At 60.4% G+C, this 13,019-nt stretch overlaps 1 protein-coding gene across 3 annotated transcripts; it reads right to left on the reverse strand.

Moving 5' to 3' along the window:
* Positions 1-1,579: 1,579 nt before the first annotated feature.
* Positions 1,580-12,691, reverse strand: PES1 (pescadillo ribosomal biogenesis factor 1). Of its 3 annotated transcripts, none has more exons than XM_081113832.1 (16): positions 12,601-12,691; positions 10,985-11,064; positions 10,574-10,682; positions 10,094-10,247; positions 8,353-8,462; positions 7,049-7,220; positions 6,873-6,962; positions 5,659-5,775; positions 5,468-5,542; positions 4,880-4,966; positions 4,637-4,767; positions 4,152-4,277; positions 3,842-4,026; positions 3,231-3,394; positions 2,969-3,130; positions 1,580-2,095 (listed from the first exon to the last, which is right to left on the reverse strand). In XM_081113832.1, exons 6-16 carry the CDS (start codon positions 7,169-7,171, stop codon positions 2,012-2,014), a joined length of 1,344 nt encoding a protein of 447 aa, XP_080969958.1. In that variant the 5' UTR covers positions 7,172-7,220; positions 8,353-8,462; positions 10,094-10,247; positions 10,574-10,682; positions 10,985-11,064; positions 12,601-12,691; the 3' UTR covers positions 1,580-2,011. The 3 variants fall into 3 exon arrangements, with proteins under 3 accessions (XP_080969958.1, XP_080969956.1, XP_080969957.1); XM_081113830.1 differs by having other exon boundaries at positions 10,574-10,834; positions 12,601-12,685; XM_081113831.1 differs by lacking the exon at positions 10,574-10,682 and having other exon boundaries at positions 12,601-12,685.
* Positions 12,692-13,019: the final 328 nt, after the last annotated feature.

The following is a 13,019-nucleotide window of genomic DNA, read 5'->3' on the forward strand; positions in this document are numbered from 1 at the left end:
GCAGCCCAGCTCTGGGAAGGAGGCGGCGGCTAGACGAGCTGCTTAACTTCTATGGGGAGTTCTGGAGCCCTGAGGGCTCAATGGGAGGTTGAGTCCCCTGCTCAGAGTCAGCGCAGGCTGGGATACACTTGTTTGAGATGTAGACGAATGCGGGGGACGGGGCGGGGGTGGTGCCAGAATTCCCGAAGGAAGCTCAGGCAAGGGACCCCTCTCCCACTGCTCAGACACTTGGTCTCAGTTGACCACGGCGCCCATCGGAGCTGAGCACAGTGCCCGGGGCATGCACCAGAGGGCCAAGGAAAGGGACATTATTGCCCACCCACCGCCGAGAATGCTCAGCTCTAGCTGCAGGCAGCGCCTAAGAAGCTGGACGCCCAGTGGGTCCCGGCCGCGTCACAGCCCCACCGCCCCCGCCGTCACTGGGCGACTCTGGAATGGGGAAAATTCCACATCACGGCTGCCAGATTTTTCCGTATCTGATGGGCCTGCCCTCCAGCCTTGCCCTGGCACTCTGTGCCATGGCCCCGGGATGCACCTACACCCAGGCAGGTCCCGGCCTACCCCCCCCCCCACGCCCCCTAGGCCACTGGGTGCTGCCTCCAGGGGCCTGGCCCTGCCTGTGGAAGCACCGCCCACCACCATGAGCATCCGAGATCGAACACAGCCTCCCCTACAGCCAGACAGGGGCCCTGGGCTCTGCTCCCTCAGCCAGAGCCGCCCAGGCTCCCGCCTTTCCCCTCCACAGGCTGGGCCTGCAGCCACTGCCCAGGAAACTTCTAGTCTGAGCAGCGAGGGGCCAAGGGCCAAGGCTCTCCTTCAAGTGCCTCAATGTGAAGGTGACCAGGTCCCAACCCACACTTCTTTGTCCTGGCCCATGCTCCTGACAGCAGGCAGCCCGCTGGGCCAGCCTGGGAGGGGGGTGGGGGGAGGGCTACTCAGAAACTCCCTGCCCGACCCAGGAGGGTCTGGGCCTAGTTTCTAGCCCTGATTCTTCCATGAGGCACTGGCAGTCCCAGGCAAGGGCCTGTCCCCCTGGCCTCAGCAAGGGCATTGCCAAGGTCGGGTAGGAAGCTGTAGGGATGGCCCGGCGAGGGTAACAAGTTGGGCCGCTGTTACATCCACACAGGGTTACTCGGCCGTCCTGTCCAAGAGCCCAGACCCCACAGATCCTCAGGCACGGGCGCCTACCTGCTGGGCTGACTCCAGCAGGAAGTAAAGACCACCACAGCCGGTTTACTGAGGACTTTATTAGCCATCCAACACCACGGAGTCTGCCTGTCATGGAATCCTTCCGCACGTCCCTGGGAAGCAGGCCCAGAATTTCTACTCCTGATTTTACATGCGGAAGCAGGGTCAGACTGAAAGGGGCTGAACTGGGAACTGAGAGCAGACTGCCTTCAGAATCCGAACCCAGAACCCACGCACCCACCTTCTGGCATCCTCGGACCCAAAGGGGCCCTTGGGATCCAGGGAGCTCGGAGCGGCGGCCAGGCCCTTCTCTGTGAACATCCGGGTGTGCAGCCTAGAGCACAGGGCACTCACCAGGTGGCTCTTCTCCAACCTCAGGAAGGCTCATGAACACAGTTCAATTGGCTGCAAGACTCCAGCCGTTTAATAACGAATAACAAATGCTTCCCCACCCTCCATCACAGCACCCGGAGAATCACGTGTGTGTGTGTGGGGGGGGGCGTATGTGTGCAGGGGGGAGGGCTGCAGAAAGCCAGAGTGAATGGGAGCCGCTGGTGAAGGGCTGGTGGGGCCCTGCTCCCCGTGCTGCTGATTCCTGGGAGACAGTGGGGCGCGGCGCCTCTCTGTCAGAATTCCATCCAGTGGAGCCGGGGCTGCCCAAGGCCCAGCCGGAAGCATGAGAGGCGGCCAGGCCGGCAGGGGGAGGAGGGGATGGAAACAGCAGAGACTCCGGGACTCCGCTCTGCCACCCGGCTGGGTCCTCGCCTGCCTGTGCAAGCCCAGCTGTCCCGCGCTGGCCTGGCCCACCAACGGCCGCCGCCACTCACACCGGCCTTGCCTTCTTGGCCTTCTTCTCGGCCCTCACGGCCTCGTCGTGGGCTTTCCGCTTCTCCGCCAGCTTGTTGGCCTGTGAGGACAAAGGGGGAGACCCAGCCGTGATGGGGGGAAGCGAGCAGAGGAGACGCGGGGCCGCCTGGGATGTCTTTACAGAACAGGCAGGCCTTCCAACCCGGCAGTCATATTCCTAAGGTGCCCCCTACAGAGACTTGGGAGGGGGCAGGGACCGTCCAGGGTTTTCTAAGAACGCCCACAAACGGAAGAATCTAATCCCAGCAGCTGGTGTCCTGTATGAAGTTCATGCTCTGGTTAAATCATCACTGTCAGCCAATGCACGCAGGGTATGGGCCAAAGGAAGCTACCGCAGTTTGTAGGGAAAACAGTACCACCACCACAGGAACGAACTCTGAGTTTCGTGTACTCCCAGCTATAAGCCTATTTTTGCCCCATGCTGTACGTAGCTCGATGCCTCCCAAGTAATACCTGTGTTATTTCATGTACAAAGGACCCGGGGCTGCTACTACAGGTCACCTGAGGGCAGGACGGCGAGCCACTCCCAAGCACAGAACTGTGATTTTTGTTTAAACCTCCTCCGCCCTCCCTTCCCCCCCTTCCCCCCCCCCCCACAATGAACATATGTGGCTTTGTGATTAAGAGGAAACAAAATAGAAGCTTAGGCAAAACCTCCCGCTGCCCCCCTGGCTTCAGGCACTTCTGTTCAATGGTCCTTCATAAAAGCAGGCCGAGTCCCGAGACAGATCTGTCCCCAGACCCCTGCGGACTCCCCAACAGCCAGGGGCAGGCGAGACAGGCGGGAGGCTGAAGCCATGCCAACACAGGCTGGGGGAGGGCCTCAGAAGGTGGGCCGGGCCAGGCGGCAACCTCGCAGGAGAGGCCCACAGACTCCCAGCGGGCCGGCTGGCCTCAGGCGGCAGGGACTCACCTCCCGGATTTTGCGCCTCTTGCCAAACATGATCTTGTTGTAGAGGTACTTCTCCCGCTTCTTCATCATCATGACGGCCAGGCGCCTGGCCTCACTCTCCTCCTCCTGGGCCAGCCGCTGCTTGTCCTCCAGCCTCACGGTGCCCGCCATCACCCTGGGCTTCTGAGGACACAGGTGGAAGCCAGTGGGTGCAGGTCTCCACCCACCCCCGCAGCCCCTGGCTCCTGCCCTCTGGGCACAGCTGCCCCCCCCCCCCCAGTACCTTCCCCTCCATCCTCTGCTCCTCCAGAGCTGTCAGCTGGGCCTCTTCCTCCTTTTCTGAGCCAGCCTCCACATCTTCCTCCTCTTCCTCTTCATTCTCTCCTTCTCCGTCACCATCACCACCATCCTCCTCCTCCTCCTCCTCTTCAGATTCATTCAAATTTCCTATGAACAGCCGATGGCTGCTGAACGCCCTGGGAGCCTACTCTTCACCTGGCTGCACCAGCCCCCCCCCACCCGCCCCCCCTTCAGCCCCGGGGACATTCCCTGGCAGTGCAGGGCTGGCCCTGCCACGCCCCTCTGGCACCTCTCCTCCCAGCCCAGCTGCCTTCAGAGGAAACCCCAGGCCCCCACCCGAGCTCTGCCACCTCCTACATGAACACTGACAACTCCCAGACCCCATTCTGTGCCCAGTTACTCTGAACATCACCAGTAGGCTGTAGAACACAGACGTCCCCATCCCCTAAACCTCACTCCAAAGCGGGGTTTGTGCCCTCCTGCCCTGTCCTCTGGAGCTTGCCACCTTGTAGCCAAGAAGGGAAACACCCTGGGGCCCCATCCCCAGACCAGCCCGGAGGGGCCCGCCCGCCCGGCCCAGCCCGACCCCCTCACCTGGGTGCTCGCCCCGCTGCAGGGCCAGCAGCTTCATCTTCTCAGGGGGCACGTAGTCTCCTTCCTTCTCGGACACGAAGGGGGAGAGGTGTGGGGGCAGCGGCACCCCGGGGAAGTAGTCGGCCACGGGGAGCAGGAGCCGGGCGTTCACAGAGTCAAACACCCACTGGGGCTGCACATAGCACCTGGCAGCGGCAGCGGAGACGGGTCAGGGGCCACCGCGGCCCCACTCCACCCGCAGACGCCTGGAGACAGGCCTCTGCACTCAGAACCCCAAAAGGCGAGGGAGGCGAGGGCCCTGGGGGCCTACCTGCCGATGACAGGGGTCTGCTGCCCGGGCCGGTCGACAATCTGGTGGGTAATGCAGGAGTCTGTGACGTCATAGGTGGCCCCGATGCACAGAGACTTGTCCCAGGACACGTCCCCCCCAAAACTCCTACAGGCACAAGGGGAGCCCATGAAAGTACTCAGGCATGAGGTGCTGCCTGGGACCCGCCGGCCCCCAAGATCACCCTCCTAGGACACAGCTGTCCCCTCCCCACTCCCAGGACCCCCATGCTGGCCAGCGGAGACCTGCCCTCAGCTGGTGTGAAAGTGATGGCCGCTGCCCTCCCGTGGGCACTCCCTGTGCGCCCGGGGTACGCTGCGCACTCCCCAGCACCGTTTCTGTTGAATCCCACACAGCCTTCAGTGGATCCTGACACCACCCCGGAGTTACCGGGGGGCACCCAGGCTGCCCTGGGCAGGAGGACCCAGCCCGGAGAGCGGCAGGGCCAGGGCTGTGGGCCTTCCCACCTGATGATGAAAGCCAGGGCCTCACGGGGCACCTCCCGGTTCAGGAAGAACTTGAGGCCCTCGAAGAGCTTCTTCTGCTGCTCCTGCGCCTGCAGCTCCTTCCTGCGCTCCTCCTCGTGCGCCGCCGTCTCCTGCGGAGCAAGGGCACCTCCACTGTCAGGCCTGCCCTCGCCCCGTGCAGCTTCCTCTAGACCCCTCAGCCCCCGTCCTGCCCTATCCTCCTGGAGGCAGCACGGTCCTCACCCCGTCGGCAGGAAACTCGTCCAACTCGGCCTCCTCCTCTGCAGGCACCACCACCCGGGCCAGACTGGCGCTGAGGGCGGCCAGTTTCTACAGAAAAGAAGCAGGACTGCAGGGCGGCTACTTGGGGAGGTTGGGCGAGGGGGAGGTTAGGGGGGGCTTATCTGAGGGTGTAGCCAGGGTGGGGAAGGGGAGGCAGTGATAGTTCCTGGACACCAGTGGGTTCAGCTGTGAGGGAAGTCCCGAGACCACACATGTAGCCACAACTACTCCCAGGCCAGGGCCCACCCTCCTGGAGATGCAGGGCCCACCCTCCTGGGGATGCAGGGCCCACCCCCCTGGGGGATGCAGGGCCCACCCTGCTGGGGATGCAGGGCCCACCCCCCTGGGGGATGCAGGGCCCACCCCCCTGGGGGATGCAGGGCCCACCCTCCTGGGGATGCAGGGCCCACCCTCCTGGGGATGCAGGGCCCACCCCCCTGGGGGATGCAGGGCCCACCCCCCTGGGGGATGCAGGGCCCACCCCCCTGGGGGATGCAGGGCCCACCCCCCTGGGGGATGCAGGGCCCGTGCTCCGGAAGCCACTCTCACCTCCATGGAGCTCTCAGAGTCCAGTGCATAGCTGTCCTCACGGGCCTTCACCTCTGCGTGGGCCTGACCCTCAAGCTGGGAGGCAGGGGAAGGTCAGGGGAAAGCCTGCCACGGCCCAGCCTTGCCTCCACGTGGGGACTGCCGGGCTGCGGCCCTGCGCAGTGAGGCGGGGCTGGGCTGGCGGGCCCTACCTTGGGGGGGTAGTGCAGGTTGAGGGACTGGTAGAGGCGGAAGTTGACGAAGCCCAGCAGGGTGGTGTAGAACTCGGTGAAGGTGGCCATGACCCTGTAGTCCACGTCTGTCGGGTGCTGGGGGCACAGGAGGCACGTCAGCAAGATGGACGCAAAGATGACACTGACCACCCACGCGAGGTGAGGAACCCTCCAGGGCAGCCCTGCCGTGGAACTCTGCCCCCCAGAAAGAGACTGTGTGACGTGTCCCCACCCAGGGGCATTCTGGGAACCAGTGAGGCACTGGACAGGGGACGCGGGGGCCGGAGGTACCCCACCTGCGCCCACACTCACACCCCCGTCCTTCTGAAAGCATCTGCAGGACCCCTGATGGGCCTGGCAAGCATCTGAGCACCAACCCCATTTCCTACAGCACAGTGTGCAGTGGGGTCCCCCCACCTGCCTGGGTCTACCTGGAGGACCCAGCACTGGTCGCTTAGAGGAAGGGGGCACATCAGGGCCTCACCTACAACCCAGTACCGTCCTCCATCCTCCTGCTGAGAGGAAGCAGCGGCAGTGGGCTGCCCGGGGAGGGAGGAGGGAGGGGGGAAGAGGGAGGAGGGACAGGGGAAGAGGGAGGAGGGGCGGGGAGGAAGGAGGGATCGGGGCTGTTCCCTTCCCCCAGGCCAGCTGGGCGGAGGCTGCCTCCACAGGGCCCTATTCACCGCTGGGCGAAGTACAAAGCCCAGTCTGAGCAGCACGGGGGTGGGACATCAGAGAGGAGGAAGGAGCAGGGGGGCCAGAGAGGAAGGAGGGAAGGCAGAGTGGAGAAGGCAGGAAGGAAGGAGGAGGAGAAGAGGGCAGAACAGGGGAGAGGAGAGACCCACGGTTCAGACCCCAGCAGCCACTAACTATTCATTCATCCCAAAGGGCACTTTGAAAAACTCTTCTGAAATCTCACAGCAATGCGTAGGAGGTGGAAGCACATCATAAACTGAGCACAGAGCGCTGAAGGAGCGTGTCCAAGGCCAACTGGCTGGGGGTGCTGCCGCCAGGCTGGCTGAGTTCCTATTACAACGCCGCGTTGCACCCTCCCTACCTGACCCCACACCCCAGCCAACACCTAGGAACACAGCACGTGCCGGACTCCGCAGGACAGCAAAAGCCCCCCTTTGCTCGTGCCCTCATCTGTCTGGGAGAACCGCCAGCACAAGCCCCGCCCCACGGGCACTCACGTCGTGGGAGAAGGCATAGGGCGTGATCCACACGATGGGCTGCCCGAGCACCTCGGCCTGGTAGTAAATGCCTTTGATGGACAGGAAGACCTGGGAGGAGAGAGGGGGCAGCTTGGTGAAAGCTACGGGGACGGCGAGGGAGAGCGGGGGGCCCGGCCAGGTGGCCCCGTGCTCACCTTGCGCAGGGCCCGGGCGGCGATGACGTAGTGCAGGAACTCCACCGTGAGCCTGCGGCACAGCTGGATGGTCTGCACGTGGCACTTGCCGGTCCGGGGGAAGGTGGAGAAAAGGAAGCACATGGAGAGGGCGTCGTCCAGGTCCCGAAGGGCGTCGATGAAGGTGGGGTACCTGCGTGGCCGGGGGGCAGACGCTCAGGCTTGGTTACATGCCACCCTGGGGGCCCCACCCCCAAGCGAGGCCTTGCCACGAAGGGGCCTGGCAGCACCAGCCTCCCACGGCCTTGGGAGGAACCAGGGAACCAGAACTGCCCACTTAGCTCTGAGGATCCGAGAAATCCTGATGGGGTTCCCAAGAACCCACTGCAAACCGAGGACTTGGACTTGGACCACTTTCATATGTTGTGGTCAAAGAGGGCAGGCCAAGCCAATGGCTCTCTTTCTCAAGGTGGAAACTTCAGGTCAAAGGAAATCTCTCTAGAGGTCCGGGACAGGAAGCAGAAAAATGTGGCGCTGCCCGGGTGGGCCACGGTGGAGGGTGGGGGCCACACAGCTTGTGGGTGGCGGGGCTGCGGCGAGAATACCAGCTGTTGCGCTCCCAGCACGGCTCTCCCTGCACTAGCCCTTGTCTGGGCTGACTCAATGAAGGCAAGTCCATCGAGCCTGAGCTAAATGTTCCCGGGCAATGAGCCCCCGGGAGAGGATGGTCGTTCACTGAGCCCAAGGTTTCTGAATCTTACCACTATTAGCATCGGGGCCAGGCTGATACGTGTCATGAGACTGTCCTGTGCACCGTGAGGTGTTTAGCAGCACCCCTGGCGTCTACCCATTGAAAACCCGCAGACCCTCCCATCCAGGTCGTTCTTAAACCTGGTTCAGAACCACTGAGTTAGACAACGAGTGAGTGGGACTAGTGAGGAGGCTGGAGAAGGGACGGTTAAGATCCAGCCATACCCTCCAGGTCTGACCATGTCCACGATGTGCACTCCCCAGAACTCAGGCTCTCTTACCCCAGGGCCTTTGCACATGCTGTTGCCTCTGCTTGGACTGAGCTTCCCCTGGCTGGCTTGAACTTCTCTCCTCAGAGATACCTCCTCTCACGAGCCTGCAACTAACATGTGTCCCCCAGCGCCCTGCACACAGTGAGCATCCCTCCTGGCACTCACTATGACTTGCAATCATTACAGCAATTTGGCAGTTTGGTGTTTGGTCTGCTTCCTCCAATGGGATGCTCGCAGCTTGGGCAGGGTCTCGGGCTTGCTCCCCGCTGTCCCCCCAGGGCGAAGACGGAGCCCCCAGCTCACCGCTCCTTGACGATGTGGTCAAGCTTGTAGTTGGGCTTATTGTCCTTCAGACGCTCCACGGTGTTCCACTCACTCTTCCCATAGGCCTTCCGGAGCTTCCGGACGAACACCTAGAAGGAGGAAGAGCCAGCTGATGCTGGGCAGGGGCTCCTGAGGACCCCTCATCTGTGCAGGAGGGATGCGTGGGGCGGGAGGATTCTCAGAGCCCCTGAAGCTGTGTGGCTGTGCCACCTGCTCCCTCAGCCTAAGATTTGCAAAACGGCCAACTCTAAGGAACATCAAAACTGACTCCTGCTGACCAGAGCCCGAGTAACGACATTCCAGTCGACACAGAGCCCACATATACAACAGCGATCCCGTAAGACTATAACGGAGCTGAAAAATTCCTATCAGCTGGTTGACGTCATAGCCATCGTACCGTCGGAGCACAATGCATTACTCGTGTGTTTGTGGTGATGCTGGTGTAAACACATCTACTGCCCTGCCAGTGGTATGAAAGTACACGCCCTATGTACAGGACGTACGACTTGGTAATGATAATAAAGGACTGTTACTGGTTTATGCATTTACTGTACTATACTTTTTATTGTGATTTTAAAGTGCACCGTTTCTACTCATAAAAATAAAAAAAGTTTGCCATAAAACCACATGCTGTGTTATTCTGGCAGCGGCCTCATACATCTCGCGTTCACGGCATCTCTTGACGGCATCGTGTTCTCTGGGCTTGATTTAACCACGGGTTGTTTTGTATCGGTGCTGTTATGGATCTGTAGCCACAGAGCAAGAGGCTATCCCACAGAGCCCAGGTGTGGAGTAGGCTGTACCGTCTAGGTGTGTGTAAGTACACACTATGATGAAATCACCTAACGATGGGGATATGTCTGAGAAATGCACCGTTAGGTGATCATGACTGTAGTTTTAAAACCCAGCAGCAGCCCAGCTGGTGTGGCCCAGTGATTGAGCGTTGACTTATGAACCTGGAGGTCACGGTTCGATTCCCAGTCAGGGCACATACCCGGGTTGCAGGCTTGATCCCCAGTGTGGGGAGTGCAGGAGGCAGCCAATCAATGATTTTCATCATTGATGTTTCTCTCTCTCTCTCCCTCTCCCTTCCTCTCCGAAATCAATTAAAAATAAATATGTTAAACAACAACAACAACAAAACAGCAGCAAAACAGGGCCAGCCACCCACCTTGGTGGACTTGGCTGGACAGGTGGGCCAGCAGCTAGCTGTGGCCACCAGGTGGCGCCCCACCCCTCCCACGGAGGGCCTCAGCCTGGCCCTGCTTGCTTGGCAAAAGCTTCAGCTTCAGCAGTCTACTTTCGGTTATTTGCATTTGGCATAAACAGGTTTCTACTTTCCCTGCGGTATTTCAGCACTTAATGGTTTCTACTTGTGGAATGAAAAGCCTGGTCTCCTGGGAGCAATTCCAGAAAGAACTGAGTAACAGTGGTGTCTCTGGGCAGAAAACACACTGAGCGCCCTGGATAGCGCGATCCTTGCCTCAGAGGCAGTAAATTCACTCTTTTCCCAAAGAACCAAGGGAACAGTACAACAGGTACAGCATTAACCGCTTGCCAGGTTCTGTGCAAATGATTTCCACACGAGATCTCAGTCAATCCTCGCACACTCCTCCCACGGGCTTACTCAGAGACCGACCAATCGGCCAAGGTCACAGCCGGCGGGTCCTAACCTGCGACGGACCCATCCAGACGGACGGACCCCCGAGCCCGGCCTCACCTTGTATTCCCGGAACTTGTTGACGATGGGCTCGTGGAGGAGGAACTTGATGTCCTTGATCAGGTAGAAAGTCCGGGCTGCCGTGGAGCCCTTGTTCACCTTCTTCTTGTGTTTGGGCTCGTGGGGATAGATGCCCTTCAGGATGCAAAGCCGCCTGCAAGACAAAGGCCATTCCTCCCGTCAGTGAACGTGCTGAGCACCCGCCACGCGGGGCCCGGGAAACAGCACCAGACAGGGAGCACGGGGCCTGCCCTTGGGGAACTCCCATGCCAGGGAGGAGACGCAGTCACATGAGGCAGACTGTCACAAGCCCCAGGGAGGAAACGATGAGGATGGTGAGGGAGGCCAGGCGGCAGGTACCGCTTTTGGCAGGAGGAGTCAGGAAAGGCCTGGCTGAGAAGCCAACCTTGCAGCCATACACAGTGGGAGGAGCATCCTGAGAAGGACAAAGGCTGTGAGGGTGGGAAATGCTGGGCACACCTGAAGGACCAGAAGGCGGCCAGGTGGCAGGGCCTACAAGCTGTGCAGGAGTCTGGCGTTGACTCCACAAGGAGCTGAGAAGCCCTCGCTGTAGGGCCAGGGGTCTCTCCTGCCAGAAGGAAGGAGATGGGTGACAGACCCAGACAGAGAGCAGCGGTGTGTTGTACCAGTGGGCCCATCCTGATGACTCGGTGCAGCGTAACCCGGGTCTCCTCCGGCTTCCCCAACAGACCACACCTGGCAAAGCATAGCTTACTAGAGCTAGGCCAGGTGAGAAAGAGGAGGGATATCAGAATTCCAGATGGCGTTTGTGGCAGCGCAGGGAAGACAGGGATGCAGCTGCTTTTTCCTTGTGTAACTCACTCCCCAAGACACCCCCACCCCCGGCATTCCTCGCCTTCCCAACCTCACCTGAAGTCGGGCAGGCTCAGCTGCAGCTTCTTCCGGGCTTTGTTTCGGGTGATGTAGTTGGTGGCAGAGCCTCGTTCATACTTGGGGAGAAAAAAAAAAATTTCCATTAGCAATGACTGAAGGGACTGACCTCGATCTTGGGCATGCCTGGTGCCGGAGGCAAGCATCTCTGAACAAGTGGCCCCTGGGATAGGAAAGGCTGTAGGGAGCGAGCCCGCCTGCCTGAACGAGCTGCCCTGCACCGTCCCTGCAGTGGTCAGCATCAAGGACACACACCTCTGCACGGTGCTGGCGATCGCGAGGCTGCCACGGATCAGGCGCTGTGCCAAGCGCTTAGTAGTAGCTCCAAGTGCTGGCCATTATGATGAGCGACTTCCACACATTATCTCATTGAATCCCCACAACACTGGGAGGTGGGGGCCGTTAAACTCCCATTTCACGTGGGAGGGGGCGTCTGAGTGGAATAACCTGCCCAGCTCACAGAGCTTTTCAAGAGCTGGGGCTGGGGGGGGGGGGGCCACTGGGGGGGGGTCACACCTAGGTCTGAGTCCAGAACCTCAGTGCCTACCTACTCCACGAAGCCACTGTTCCCAACTTTTTCCTTTATAATCACCCACCCCCACCAGCAACAGCCTTTTTAGACCTTTCCCCCCTTAAGTGTCCCCTCTCACAGCCGCCCCATAAAAAGTTAATTCCACAGATATACTGTAGATCTGTTTGCGTCATGTGGTCCTTTAGGGGGCCAGCAACCATTGTAATATCTAAGGCACCCCCCCACCCCACCCCCACCCCGCATCCCACCAACCAATGTTTGTTCCCTTGGGGGTGACATCATCTGGTTGCGAATACAGGCTCTAAGCCACAAAAGACTCTCCCCTTCCCCACTCATTCATTCAACCGACAATAACAGGACCTCTACTACCTTCCAAGCATTAAGCTAGACGCCAGGAGGGCAATCAAAACCAAAGGCCTGGCGAGCAACCATCTGGATGCCTACCGCGCCAAGATGCTGCCTGGCACTCAGATCTCTTGTCTCCCTGGTAAAGAGGAGCAGTGCAGGTACCGAGCTCCGTGCAAGGCTCGCCCACCACGTCCTTTCTGAACACCATCTCTCCCGGGGGCAGGGGGCAGGGGCCTCCACGGCCAAGGGCAGCGCTAGAGGTAACCCTGCAGCCTCTTGGGGGGTATGTTTACAGTTCGCCCACCGTCACCCAACACACACCCTCCTCGTTTGCTCCCTTTTTCACAGCACATTTAACCATCCTGGATAGTTCTGGTTCCAGAAAAAAAAGGGGGTAACAAGTTTTTTTGAGATGATGAATTCGACGTAATGGAGAACTTTACGCAACGTTTATCACTCTTTACTCAGAAAGCAGCTGTCTGCCGGCGAAACCTGCTTTTCGGGGGACGCTACGCTCGGTTATCGGCTCTTTTTACAATCCTCCTCCAGGGCTCTCCCCCGGATGCCACCGGACAAGTACGGCCTTCCTCGCCCATCCTCGGACCCCAGGAGGGACCAAGGCCGGGGCAGGGCGCGGTCCCCAGTCCCCGTCGCGCCCCGTTTCCCACCTCCCGAGGCCCCCTCGCCACCCTGCCCCGGGGTCTCCCCCACGCACCTTCTTCTTCTCCAGGCCTCCCATGGCTCCACGCTGATGGGGCCTGGAGCGCCGCGCGGACTGACAGCGCCACTTCCTCCCGCACGTGCCCGGCCTCAAGCCCCGAGGCCCCCACGCAGCCGGTCTGCGCAGGCTGCCCAAGTAGGTGCCTGAGCGCGTCTAGGCAGTGACGAGGCTTCCCTCTTCACGATTTAAGGAGGAAAAAAAATCATTAAGGCCGTTCTGTTGAGCTTTTTCCACCTATGACTCTACTGCAGACCGTTGCAACGTTTAAACGAGGGACGATATTAAGGCATATCTATAACTATCCCGATGACGACCCCACGGCGTCTGAGCCCCGTTGCATGCTGGGATGGAGAGGGGCGGAAAGCTTGTAAACAGCGCAGTGCCTGCTGGGAAGCAGAGGGGAACAGCGTTTA

This window comes from Myotis nattereri (assembly GCF_964212035.1).
Source record: "Myotis nattereri genome assembly, chromosome: 19".
Lineage (NCBI taxonomy): Eukaryota > Metazoa > Chordata > Mammalia > Chiroptera > Vespertilionidae > Myotis > Myotis nattereri.